The 12,750-nt window shown below is 41.2% G+C and overlaps 1 protein-coding gene across 1 annotated transcript in view; it reads right to left on the bottom strand.

Annotated features, from left to right (window-relative positions):
- Positions 1–6,973: 6,973 nt before the first annotated feature.
- The window catches only part of LOC140923865 (uncharacterized), a 34,209-nt gene continuing 28,432 nt past the window's right edge, over positions 6,974–12,750 (bottom strand). Inside the window, exons 9-10 of the mRNA XM_073373876.1 lie at positions 8,368–8,607; positions 6,974–7,350 (exon numbers count right to left, since the gene is read on the bottom strand). Of these exons, the coding sequence (XP_073229977.1) occupies positions 7,058–7,350; positions 8,368–8,607 (533 nt within the window). The 3' untranslated portion in view covers positions 6,974–7,057. The remainder of the gene's footprint in view (positions 7,351–8,367; positions 8,608–12,750) is intronic.

Here is a 12,750-nt window from a genome sequence, read left to right as displayed (position 1 = left end):
TTTTTTTGTCGCCTTTAACCAGGTACTTCAGGCCTTACACTTTTGTGCTTACAACTATTTCCGGTGTCCAGTCCTCGTCGTTCATCAATTCTTTCACTCAAGCTCAAATTCCTTTTTTAACAATAACTGAGCGATTTAAATGTCGTTGATTGGTCGAGAGCTATTATAAACCATGGAAATGACGTGATGACGCTGCAACTGCCATATTAGGGAGCTTAAGCTACGGCATTTTTGAGCGAGGCACGTCAACCGGAAGCAGGTCAACCGGAAGTGAGGTCTTTTTCATTTTAAAGCACCTTGACGCTCCCAAATTTGTATTTCTAAGTGTCTGAACTATTATAGAGACGATTTGTCCAAAAATATGGGCAAAACCACCGTCCAAAAACGAAGAAACGACCACTTCCGGTTGACGTGCGTCGCTCAAAAACATCCTTGCTTTCCACAGAACGACTGTACGGTCGACTCATTACCAGTCTCCAGGACATACGGGTTCGCCTCTGAGTAGAGCTACAATAGATTTAAATTACCTACCTAACCTACCTAAATTACTTACTTGGTAGCAAGCAGATTTCACCACATTTCTGATACGGGCACGATGTTTGTTAATAGCCGTGTGATCTGGATTACAAGATTGTCCACTTGCCCTCCCACGGGAATGTCTCTGATCAGTGTATAGAGAGAAACACCAAACAATCATTACATTGTATATGGAATAACTTCAATCTGATTATTAGAGAGGTGTTCTTTGTAAGACTACTGATAGCGGAGCTCTCGCGCGCGAAGCGCGCCAGCGGAGCACCGTGGGTAAGAAAATTTGGTAAACTATCCATCCGGGAAAATTTGGTTATGATGTAGCGTACGAACACCGACCGTCCGTACACCCACTACATGTAAGCCGATGTCAAGTGTCACACTTGCCAGGAGCGAGAAATAAATAACAACGGAGACTAATTTCGTTGGAAGAAAAACATGAAAATTATATATCGGCGGTTAAAAAATGAGAAATGCTAGCGGCTACTAATGTGAAAAAGGAGCGGCAGTGAAAAAACAGAGTGAACAGGAACACAAACATTTCCTCCATAAAACGCGTAAATAGGAAGCTAAAAGACGTTTCACGCTTTAGTCGTGTAAAATAACGGTAAGGAAATGTACACAAAAAACTGCTGCACATGCAGAGTTGTTTTTTAGCTAATTAGAAGAAAAAAGTGTGCTGCATGTGCAAAGTTGTTTTTTTGCCAATTAGATCAATTGTTGTTGTTTTTACCGTTCTTGTTGCTTCCGACTTGTCTTAAGTATTACTCGATTTTATATTTTCTTTGAGGAATCTATAAATATTAAAGAGAGCCCTGGCTTAATGTATATATTATTTTCGCCAGGAGAAACGTCCCAAGCAGCGAGGGGCGAGAACAGACAGTGACAAACGGCTGTATTCGAAGGCTACTGATATTTCTTCTGCATCCTTTCAACAACTTCCATGATTTTCTGCGTAGCTAAGTTTCAAATTTCCCTTCATGTTTGCCATTCACATATTATTTTTAAACAGAAGAGCGCAGTCTTTGGTGTCTTCAATTCTTCCCATAATTCCTGGTCTTACTCTAAAAAGGCCCGAAGATCTAAGACCACCATCCCAAGGATTTACAGGAAGGAGAACCAAATCGTTTGACGATTTCAGTCAACAGTTATAAGAAAGATCCACATGCATCTATATAATAAATTTGTTTATTAACCCTTTCACTGCCAAAGTAGTGAAAAATGGAGTTTTGTAAGGTAGCTCTAACTTTTGAGTCTGTGGACGAAATCCTATGGAGTGACCATTCAAATGAAACCTCTCAATCTGTCCATTCACATGGTGCTACCTGTTTTTCAAAATTTTACAAAATGAAATTTAAGATTTTTTATCGAATTTTGCCTTTGGCCACATTTCGCAGTGAAAGGTTGAAGCAACATGAAAACGCCTAGTTTTCAGCGTATCATCTACCTACCTTTTCCCTGTTGTTTGATTCATCGGTAATCTCTTCTAATACTGGACCTCGCCAACTCTTGTATTTTTTATCAAAACGTATCGACATCCTGTCATGAGTTGATATAATCTAAAACAGGGGGATGACAAACACATCAGCAGCCTGCGAAAGCACACGTACTTTCGGTCGTCGCCCCTCTTTATTTGATATGTACGCAATGAGAAGTAATATATCAAACACGAGGCACAGTGTTTTACCGCATATTAAACACTAAGGCCCTGCATCCACTCGTATCAGGATATTTTTGAAAAAGGAGATTTTTTTTCTCCGTTTTAACCTTCCGTCCACGCGTAAATGAATAATTCTCGGAGAAATTCAAAGCAAATGTTAGCAAACATTTATGATAACGTGTTTGCTTTACTTCTTAGTGTTAGGATATCGGATGAAACACTCCTCGTGTTTGATATATCACTTCCTGGGTTTTAGATACCAGTGAAACACTCCTCGTGTTTGATATATCACTTCCTGGGTTTTAGATACCAGTGAAACACTCCTCGTGTTTGATATATCATTTTCTGGTGTTTGGATACTCGTGAAACACTCCTTCTAGTGTTTGAAATATCACTTCCTTGTGTTTGGAAACCAGTGAAACACTCCCTCTAGTGTTTGATATATTACTTCTCAGTGTTTGGATACCAGTGAAACACTCCTTCTAGTGTTTTATATATCACTTCTCAGTGTTTGGATATTGCATGAAACTCTCCTCATGTTTGATATATTACTTCTCAGTGTTTAAATACCAGTGTAACACTCCTTCTTGTGCTTGATATATCACTTCCTGGTATTTAGATACCAGTGAAACACTCCGTCTAGTGTTTGATATACCACTTCTCGGTGTTTGGAAATCGGATGAAACACTCCTCGTGTTTGATATATCACTTCCTGGTGTTTGGATACCAGTGAAACACTCCTTCTAATGTTTGATATATTACTTCTCAGCGTTTGGATACCAGTGTAACACTTCTTCTAGTGTTAAATATATCACTTCTCAGTGTTTGGATATTGCATGAAACACTCCTTATAGTGTTGAATATATAACCTCTCGGTGTTAGAATATCGGATGAGACACTCGTTATCGTGTTTGATATATTACTTCTCAGTGCTTGGATATCTGATGAAACAATCCTTCTGGTGTTTCAGATATTACTTCGGATATTACAGACGGAACAATTTTTCTCGTGTTGGAAACATTACTTACAGAAATTTATTTTATGGAAAAGCAACCACAATTTTTTTATAAAGGCCCAGTTGATCGAAAGGTGGATAACGTTATCCACTGAATAAATCTTATTCCAGTGTGGTGAGCGCAATAAGTTTCCTTGTTAGTTACTCGCAGGACAGTGATTTATCTGTTGGATAGCACTATCCGAAGTTTGAACAAGCGAGGAGAGATCGATTAATGGTGTTTGAACTCTATTTGGTATGTCTTAGCTATCACCACTTTATGCTAAAAACAACTGGCATTGCGACTTATTCCTTCAACTGATTTACAGATATTTGGTTTTAATCGGGTCGCTGGGTCGGAGCGGAATGTGTTTTTCCGAAAAGTGTGCGACTCGAGGACAAGGCACACTTATTTCAAGAACCTGTAGTAACTTTTGACTTTTCAAACGGATAGAACGTCTGAAGATCGTCTCCGGGACAAACCTCGATCTTCACATTCGACAGACTAAACTAATAAATTAAAAATTTGTATGATGACGTATATTTAGCATCGTTCGGGAGAAAATTTATTACTGACCGGCTAAAATTGCTTGTTGGTCTGATCCAGTTGATTGGTTCGACGGGTCCTAAGTTCGACGTCTGATTCAACAGACGATCTTAACTTAATTTACGTCAACCTAAATTAGAGTTGGGTTCGTCTCATGAAAAGTTCGACGTTTGGCGTAGGCCTTAGGCTGTTTGTGCCGTTAATCTTAAAACGTAGCTCGGGTGGATCGTTCTTCGTAGCGGTCAAACGATTGTAATAAACATCAAGTTGAAATTTGAAGGCTAATTCAAACTGAGGCTACGTTCAAAGGGCACCGCACGAATTTTCGACCAGCTGAAAACTCTGACCGGACACTTCTTTCACACGGAACCGTTTAAAATTTTCGCTTTGCTTACACGGAAATTAGTGTACGACTAAGCGTCTCAATTTTCATACGATTAAGGTGAATCTGTGTGAACGAAACAACACAACGCATGAATTTTCAGCCGCTCGAAAATTTGTCAGGTGCCGATTTGATTTGAACATCTTTGTGCATGTTCTACATGAGTATTTAGAGAAAAAATGTTTCAGGGCTCCAGAAACGACTGACAACGAACGAAATCCACGTACAAAATAAGTTCTAAAATAGCACTAAATCGCGTCCGAAAGATACATGAATTTACTCATTCAAATTTTTGACAAGCAAGTTACGTAACTTCCCAATCAGTGAAAAAAAGAAAAATAGTTTGCGATCATCGATAAGCAAAATGCAGTGTGAATAAAAGAAAAAGGAATTTTCGCTGCTTCCGACAGTTTAGAAATTCTACAGGGTTAAATGCGACCGTGCACTGAACGTCTTATTGTCGCATACTGACTAAACGCTAGCAAAATACACAATTTAGATAAAACTATATTTCAGAACAAAAAAGACAAACAGTTTTGAAGAGAAATGCAATACTAGAGGAGTAGTATTGTAGAAGATAAAGCCTCATTAAATGTTGTTTTTACAACCTCAAAAAACTAAAATTACCTTGATGTGTTGAAGAAAGTTACTCTGACCAGCTGCAAACACTGCTCGAAAGTTAAAGATGTCAAGTATTTACGAGGAGAAAAAAACATTCGATCAGAAAAGAAAACGCAACTCGTCGCAACCAAAAAATATTTGGATCGTCAAGGTGAAATTGAAAGAAGGCCACACCCAGTTAACGTCATAATTTGAGTAAGGTCAAAAAACTTTGAACCGATTCGATAATTAAATACCTCTCCTTCTTACTTTCTTTTTTGCTTTCAAAAAAAGATAGATTATTTAGTGAAGGCATAATGTAGAATTGTGACGCATAATTATTCGTTTGCTGAGGGAATTTAACAAAATATTCAAAGCAAAGAATAGATTAATCAGAGGCACGACTCTTGCCCTTATATTCAGCTTGCATAAAAACAATGCGTTGATCCATGATTGGACGGATTGTTTTAATCACGTGAAAAACAGACGCAAAGTCCTAGGGCATAATAAAGAAACACAAAGTTTTCATTTTTCTGCGTCACAAATAAATTAAATTATACCTTTAAGACGTTTACATGAGCAAATTTTCCTCCCGAATAGATTTCGAGAAAATTTGTAGATTTTGTGGTATCGTTTTCTGTTGATGTGGACGCGGCGATGTCAACAAAACATACTCCAAAAGGCTGTTTCCGAGTTGCCCCAAGCCTCTGTTTCAAAGCGAGGCTGTGTGCAAAGACATTGCTTTGATTTTTTTTCTCTTTTACACTCATGCAAATAAAACTCATTTTCACAAGAAGGGTTTTGCACTTAGCCTCGTTTTGAAAGTGAGAGTTTTTGGGGTTCGGAAACAAGCTCGTTCCCAGGGTCTTTCCTCTCCTACTCGTAATAGGAGAGAACCCTGGGAACGAGGTTGGCTCGGAAATGGCCCGCTAAGTTCAATGTTAGAAACGTTTTTCACCTGTGGTTTTTCGTACACGCACTGCAGCCAACGTTATAGCCTAGGCGTCGAGCGCAAAGGGTGAAAAACGGGTGCGAGAGTTCGGCTCTTTGTCTGGTTATTTTCTTTTATTTCACCCAACCCAACCTTCCAGGGAAGGGGGAAATGGTGGCGGGGGCTTAACCTCGCCCAACCCAACCTTATGAGAGCTAGCGCGCAAGCTACAGTCAGATGAGTACGAGTAGAACTCTTTCCAATGTTTTGACTGGTGAGGATCTAGGTACGAAATAACTTGGAAGCACGAGGAGGAAGAGGTTCAGCAACCTTGTTCCCAGGGCTTTTCCCCAACCCTCCACTGGGGACGAACTTGGAGGTTCAGGTTTAAGGAGGCAGCGAGCCCAGGTGGATAAAGCACTAGAATTGCAATCCAGAGGCCCCTAGTTCAAGTCCCGCCCCGACCACTAGCTGAATTTGTTCTCGGTAGTCCCGAGTTCAAATCCTCGCTCACGCGTGTAAAATAGCCGACGCGTTTGCTTCCGGTCAGTTGGGATACTCATTAACCTTCTTATGTTCACTTTCAAATGTTTGTTTCTTTCCTTATTTGTTAGCCACAATAAAAACTACTGGGTTACCATCAATTGTGTTACCCCTACAACGTCATTTTTTTGGGGGGGGGGGGGGTGGGGAGGGAGCGCTAGTGTTTCTCCACTTTCTTGTCAGCCGTATCGTGAACAAACAGAAGATTCGACGTGCAATTTGAAGCACACTCCTGCGTTATGAAACTCCGCTTGGGTCTTTGTACTCAACCTTTGCTAAGCCCGGCTTAAGGAGGAGGGTTGAGCAGGGGGCCCACAACCCCATCCCGTAAACAAGAAAAAACAACAACAACAACAACAAAACCAAGGCACAGCAACCAAAACCACAATGCAAATCAACAGTGATAACGGCGATGAAGTAAAGGAGATAGATAGATTTGGAAACGATGTCAGTGGCGGATCCAGGGGAGGGGCCCGGGGGGGCCACCCTCCCCCCCTTATCTTTAGACCAAACTGAGGCCCGAGGGCCCGAAAAAAAATTTTTTAAGGCCGGGCCTTCCTCTTATCTCAGGGACTGGATGACCAGGCTCCCTCTGTATCTGAAGGTTTGGACCCGCCATTGGACGTTATAGGGATTTGCGAAGCACCGCGAAAAGGGAATGAAAAACAAGCCATAGGAAGACCGTGGGAAACTTGGAAAAGGACAATATCCAAAAAGTTAAAGGAAAGCAACTTTTTACGGGCATTGATGGCGTGGTCTGATCAGGGCCTTATCTGTCGTTAAGTTCAATGAGAATTAACTAACTTAACACTATGCCAAGAGGGAAATTTATTATTCTTATTCTTATTATTATTATTGCTATTTTTACATTAACAAACGCAAGATGATATCTCCCTGCCATATCCCCAGCGGTTGTCCCAGAACCCGGCGCATAAGTAGCCCCCAGGCCCTTGTGCACGGAACGACGGCCCGGTAATGACGTAATCAGGAACCATATTTGAAAAAGGTGATCTTGCCATTGGAGGAATCGTAGGCGAGGCGAGATGCACGGCATCCCGGATTCCCTCGATGGAATTCCCGGATATGATAAGCGCCAAACGGGAGCCCGCGTGGGGCGCCAGGAAAACCGCGCCGGTCTGGGGTGAAGAGAAGTTGCAGTGACCTATGACATCGAAAACACCGATGATCAATTGCTGTTTGCAGAGATAAATATCTTTGATACCATGGATGAAAAGGAAAGTACATGACAATTTAAATGAAAGCTACTGAGCAGTGCTTTCCTGTTTTACTGTTTATTATGCTGAACAAGGTGGTTCTAACTCTTGAGTCTGTGGATGAAATCCTAAATTGTGACCATTCAAATGAAAGCTACTAAGCAGTACTTTTCTGTGGTACTGTTTATTATGCTGTACAAGGTGGTTCTACGAGACACAGAGGTATAATTATCTTACCCCAACTTTTGAGTCTGTGGATGAAATCCTAGAGTGTGTCCATTCAAATGAAAGCTACTGAGCAGTACCTTACTGTTTATTTTTTTTTTTTTGTACAAGGTGGTTCTAACTTTTGAAGTACTTTTCTTATTGTCAGAGTTGGTTCTTCTTTGAGCCAGTGAATGAAATTCTTAAGTGCGTCCATTAAAATGATAGCTACTGAGCAATGCTTTAACCTTCAAAGATTACTATTCTGAAAATCTAGTACATAACAGTGCTTTCTTGTGCTACCACTGTAAGTGGTACAAAATTGGAACTTCCTGGAATCAAGTTTGACCATATGAATTAACAGAACGAAAGCTACTGACTGAAATTTACCTATGGCACTATTTCTCCAAATGAAATTTGACATTGCCTGTTGAGAATAAGTATTTGCCTGCAAACGCAGACGTGTTTGCGGTGGAGAAAAGCGACGACCAGAACTACGTCTGCGTTCGTAGGCTAAACAAGTACAAGCATGGCGGTGGACTGTAACAACAAAATAAAACGTTCCATTTTGTGGCACGCGGTTTGGAAACGAAACACTGCATTCTGGCGAAATCTTCATTTTCCCAACGGCTTTTTTGTTTTTAGCTAACACCCTTCAGTGTCAGATCCAGACCTTGAGATAAAGGGGGGGGGGGGGGGGTCATCCAGGCTCTTAGCTAAGGGGGAGGGGGAGGTCTCCAAAAAAAAGAAGGAAAACATACCCAATGTCATTGTCTTGTCCTGATACTTCAGTGGAACCTTTCCATGGTAACGTTCAACCCAAGTGTTTTCCAGAGGGCTGCCCAAAAGAATCAAGTTATAGCGATCAGCGGTCTCCACATCTAATTCTGTGTCACGGACAACTGGAGCCCAAGCATCGGAAGTTAAAAGGAAGAGATTGGCGATATACACTGCAAACTGCCTCAAGGCAACTTTTATGCGATGATTTTGTGATGAGGTACCTGAAAAAACGATTGGATGTTCTGGTTAAATGCAAAAGACAAATACGTTATCCAAAAGAGTTAGTTAGCCTGCGAAGGCAGAAGTTTTTTCCTCGAGTCCTCGCTCCTTGCCCCTAAGGAACACAAAACTTTACGTATACCATAACCGACCAGGAGAAACATAAAATCCACCAAATTTACATTTGGAACCCCATGACTACCGAATCAGTTATGTAAACATTGATTTACGCCATCAGAATGGAAGCTCTGTCGCTGAGACGCAGACGTCTTTGCTGCGAAATGTCCCTTGCAGAGAAGAGCGAGGAAAGACGGCTGTACTCGCAGGCTAAGAATTAGTAAGCTTGATCGCAATTCATCTTTACACGCTTAGTTTAAGAACTACGTTTCACGATTGTCTTAAGCTGACATCAAAGAGTTCTTGTGAGAGTCCGGTTACTTGCACCCTTTCTAAGCATCGCAGACCGTGATCCTTTCGGCCAGCAACACCTGCAAATCATATGATTCCTATAGTGTACCGAAATATGGATTCTTATAGTGTACCGCGTCTTTCTTATAGTGCACTGAGTTACCTGTCTTACTTGTGTGTCTTGGGTTGCTTGAGTGTCTTGGCCTACTTCACCTATTTGGCTTGCTTGAGGTACTTGGCTTACTTGTGTGTCTTGGACTGCTTCAATGTCTTGGCTTACTTGGCCTAAAAAGTAAGCCAAGACACTCAAGCAACCCAAGTAATTGAAGTAGGCCAAGACACTAAAGCAACCCAAGACACAAAAGTGAGCCAAGTACCCTAGCGTACGCCAAGTAACTGAAGTAGGCCAAGACACAAAAGTAAGCCGAGACACTCAAGCAACCCAAGACACAAAAGTAAGCTAAGTACCTCAAGCACGCCAAGTAACTGAAGTAAGCCAAGACAGTCAAGCAGTCTAAGACACACGGGCAAGACAAGTACCTCGGTACACTGTAAGAAAGACGCAGTACACTATAAGAATCTATATCTCGGTTCTAAGGAGGATACGTGACAAAACATCGGGTGCAAGTGCAAGAAGCGTTGTTCTCGGGTTTTATGTGCGGATTTCAGCGATCGTTATTGAGGAGTCAAAAATAGCAAACAATAGACATCAAAACCTCTTGAAGTTAGTCTCCGACGTCAGCAAAGACAATTCTTGCTTACAGAAAAAAAAGTTACCTGACTCTGTTAGTTAAATTTTTTCATATAAATTATAACGAAACGTTGGCGGAAATAATTCCCGCTTAAGAGAGAGAAGTGACGACCGGAAATGCAAGGAGGAAGTAGACTTGTAGGGATTCGCCATTTGCACATCTCCCATAGTACACCTTGTTTAAAACAAAGATTAAAACAAATAAGATTATACAAACTTTTGGGGTGCCAATTTGTATTATGGGAGATGTAAAAATGGCGAATGAAATTTAAAACAGCGCGAATGAGTCACTTCCGTGACGTTCCCACTGTCGACGTCGTGGTGGTTGAGTTTCAGACCGTATGACGTACCAACCACAACTCATTCACGTATCTGTATCACATGCGCTACAATCAGCTTTCGTTTCGTCATTTCGGTTTCCCATGCCGATCGAACGGGCAGCTGTATGGCAGCTGTATCAGGTAACTGCAAAAGGTCAACAAGAGGTCGAGTTCAGTTCACCGAAAGTGAAAGTTATGTCTGAATAAACTTCCTGTCTGTTATTTCCTTTCAAGAAAGTACCTTTCACATTTATTTACACTGTACAGTCATTTTCGTCAAAAACGAAAGAGTATTAAGCCCTTACTCTGACACAACATGAATAACTCATTAATAACTTTTAACTACAAAAGAAATGACAGAATGCGAAAATAGACAGTAACGCCTGATCGCTGTTTACCACTGAATAAATTTTATCATGAATACCGTTTCAATCGTGTAAGGATATACAGTCAAAGCCCGTTGATACGGACGGCACTGGGGGGGCCATAGAGACTGTCTGTTTTAACGGGGTGTCCGTATTAAGGGGTTGAATTGAGAGAAAATGTATGGCTTGTTTTGACAGGGACAAGGCAAAGTGTCCGTAATAACGAGGTGTCGGTACTGAAAAGCGGAGTTTGACTGCTTTGATAATAGGCTACCTTTCCTTCTCCTATAAGTCTTCCCATGCTACGGATAAGCGGTACAGATGTTTAATAAATAGCTTCAGGAAATAAAATGGTATTATAAAACTGCATATAGTGGGTAAAAAATCAATGTATTTCTTGAAGACGAGTGAAATTACTTGACTGGAAGTCAAGGCTTAGAAACTAGTTGTAGCTTTCGCTAAGTGCCTACAAAAAAAAGAATTTTGCCTAAATCACCGGTTTTAGTTCCAATCTTTATAAAACCGTTTCAGCTGCTGAGGCTGTCAGCTGCTGAGCCGAGAATTTCCACTACAAGCACTCCCTGTTCCTACATTTCTGCCATGCTCTTGGCCTTAAAATCGCTCTTATTCTTCTGCTTAGACATTTTTGAACCTTAAACTTGTCGAGTTTCAAACAGCGAAAGGGAAATAAAATTTATAGGTTTATAGCGCGAACTTTAAATAGTGGGTTGTAGTTCGTTCAAGTACACTAGTGCGAACTTTGAAGGTTTGTTTCGGCAACAAAGGTTATCAAAAGTCACGTGAAACTAAACGTGAAATCTAACGCTTCTAAAATCCCCAGGGAATCCACACCTTACATTACACTTACATTACACTTTTCAAAGCACGATCGAGAATTTTTCTGCCTGCTGCAATACTTCGCGTGGCATTAAGCGGCCGCCTCCCAAGCCGACCGTCTTCGCTTAGCTTGCTCGTTGGCAGTTAGGTGAAGTTATATAGTCAGCTTTACGATTTAAAGTTTCATAACATGAGAAAGCAAAATGATGATGATGATGATGATGATGATGATGGTGATGACGATGACGACGAAGACCATGCAACGATGATAACTTTCGCACAGGCCACGTTCAGACCTATTCGGGAATGCACTCAACCGGATGATCGTATACAAAACATTTATTTAACTTAGTTATGAAATTAATCCTGGGTTCACTCCATACACCGAATGCAAATATGGCGGATCTCTCGGTCGGCCCGGGTCTAGTTGCGCGAAAGCGAGGCCAGTGAGGCCTCGAGAGTTTTGTTTTGACTGCACGTCTTAGCGATTCAGTCGATCAATATGGTTTCCTTCGAGCTGTTACGTGCTTAAGAGCCATCAAAGAGGAGATTTAACTCCAGCAGAGACGAAATTTGATTATCTTCGCTTTGCCAAGGTTCCTTACGATCAAGCCATTCGGCGCGGCGAATAGAGGCACTTTACTATCACGGAGTTAAAAGAACGAAAGTGTGCTCCCTTCACTTCAGAAGAGAAGATTCACGAAACTATTAGAACGGGTGAAAAAGTGAAAGATTCATGGTTCTCAGTGTTTCAAGTTTGCTTTGTCCGTTCCCTTACCAAGGAAAGGTAAATATCCTCGAGAACGAGTGAATCCGCCGTCGCGACTTACCAATCTCTAGGCGCTCTCAGGGACACAACGACAGACAACAAGCCGAATGTTTTCACAGTCTTCCCGATCCTGTGTTCAAGAGTTTGGGCAGTGCAATAAAAGAAGCAATTTTTGGAAAATCGCTGTTAGTTTATCTCGAAACCATTCGACAAGTTGCTAAAATAGATCACGCGCAAGGTCAAATACAATGCTCGAATACCTTTTTCCTTCTTCTTACTTTCTTAGTTGGCAACGGTTCCTCTGTTAGTTTTTTCAGTACACTTTGGTGAAGGACTGTTCTTGAAATATGTCGCTTTCTTCTGGTTCTTACATAGTTTCACAGGCCACGCTTGTAGGATTAACAGGCGATTGCAATCGCCTGTTATTGTTATTGTTGTTGTTATATTTTAATGCATCTGTTTTCAGCGTGAAATCTAAAAGAGTTTACAGTCCACAGCGGATACACCCGTTCTCGACAATGTTTACCTTTTGTTGGATAAATAACAGACCATGCAAACATCTTTGAACAGCACCATCTCTTGTGAAAATTATTTCATTCAAATATTTTCGTGAGTCCTCTCATCTAAAGCAAGTGAAGCGAGCACACTTTCGCTGTAAAGTGCTTCCCATCGCCGCGCCGAATCGCATGAATCCT

This window comes from Porites lutea, chromosome 14 (genome assembly GCF_958299795.1).
Source record: "Porites lutea chromosome 14, jaPorLute2.1, whole genome shotgun sequence".
NCBI classification, from domain to species: Eukaryota; Metazoa; Cnidaria; class Anthozoa; order Scleractinia; family Poritidae; genus Porites; species Porites lutea.
This window is presented reverse-complemented; position numbering and strand designations above follow the sequence as displayed.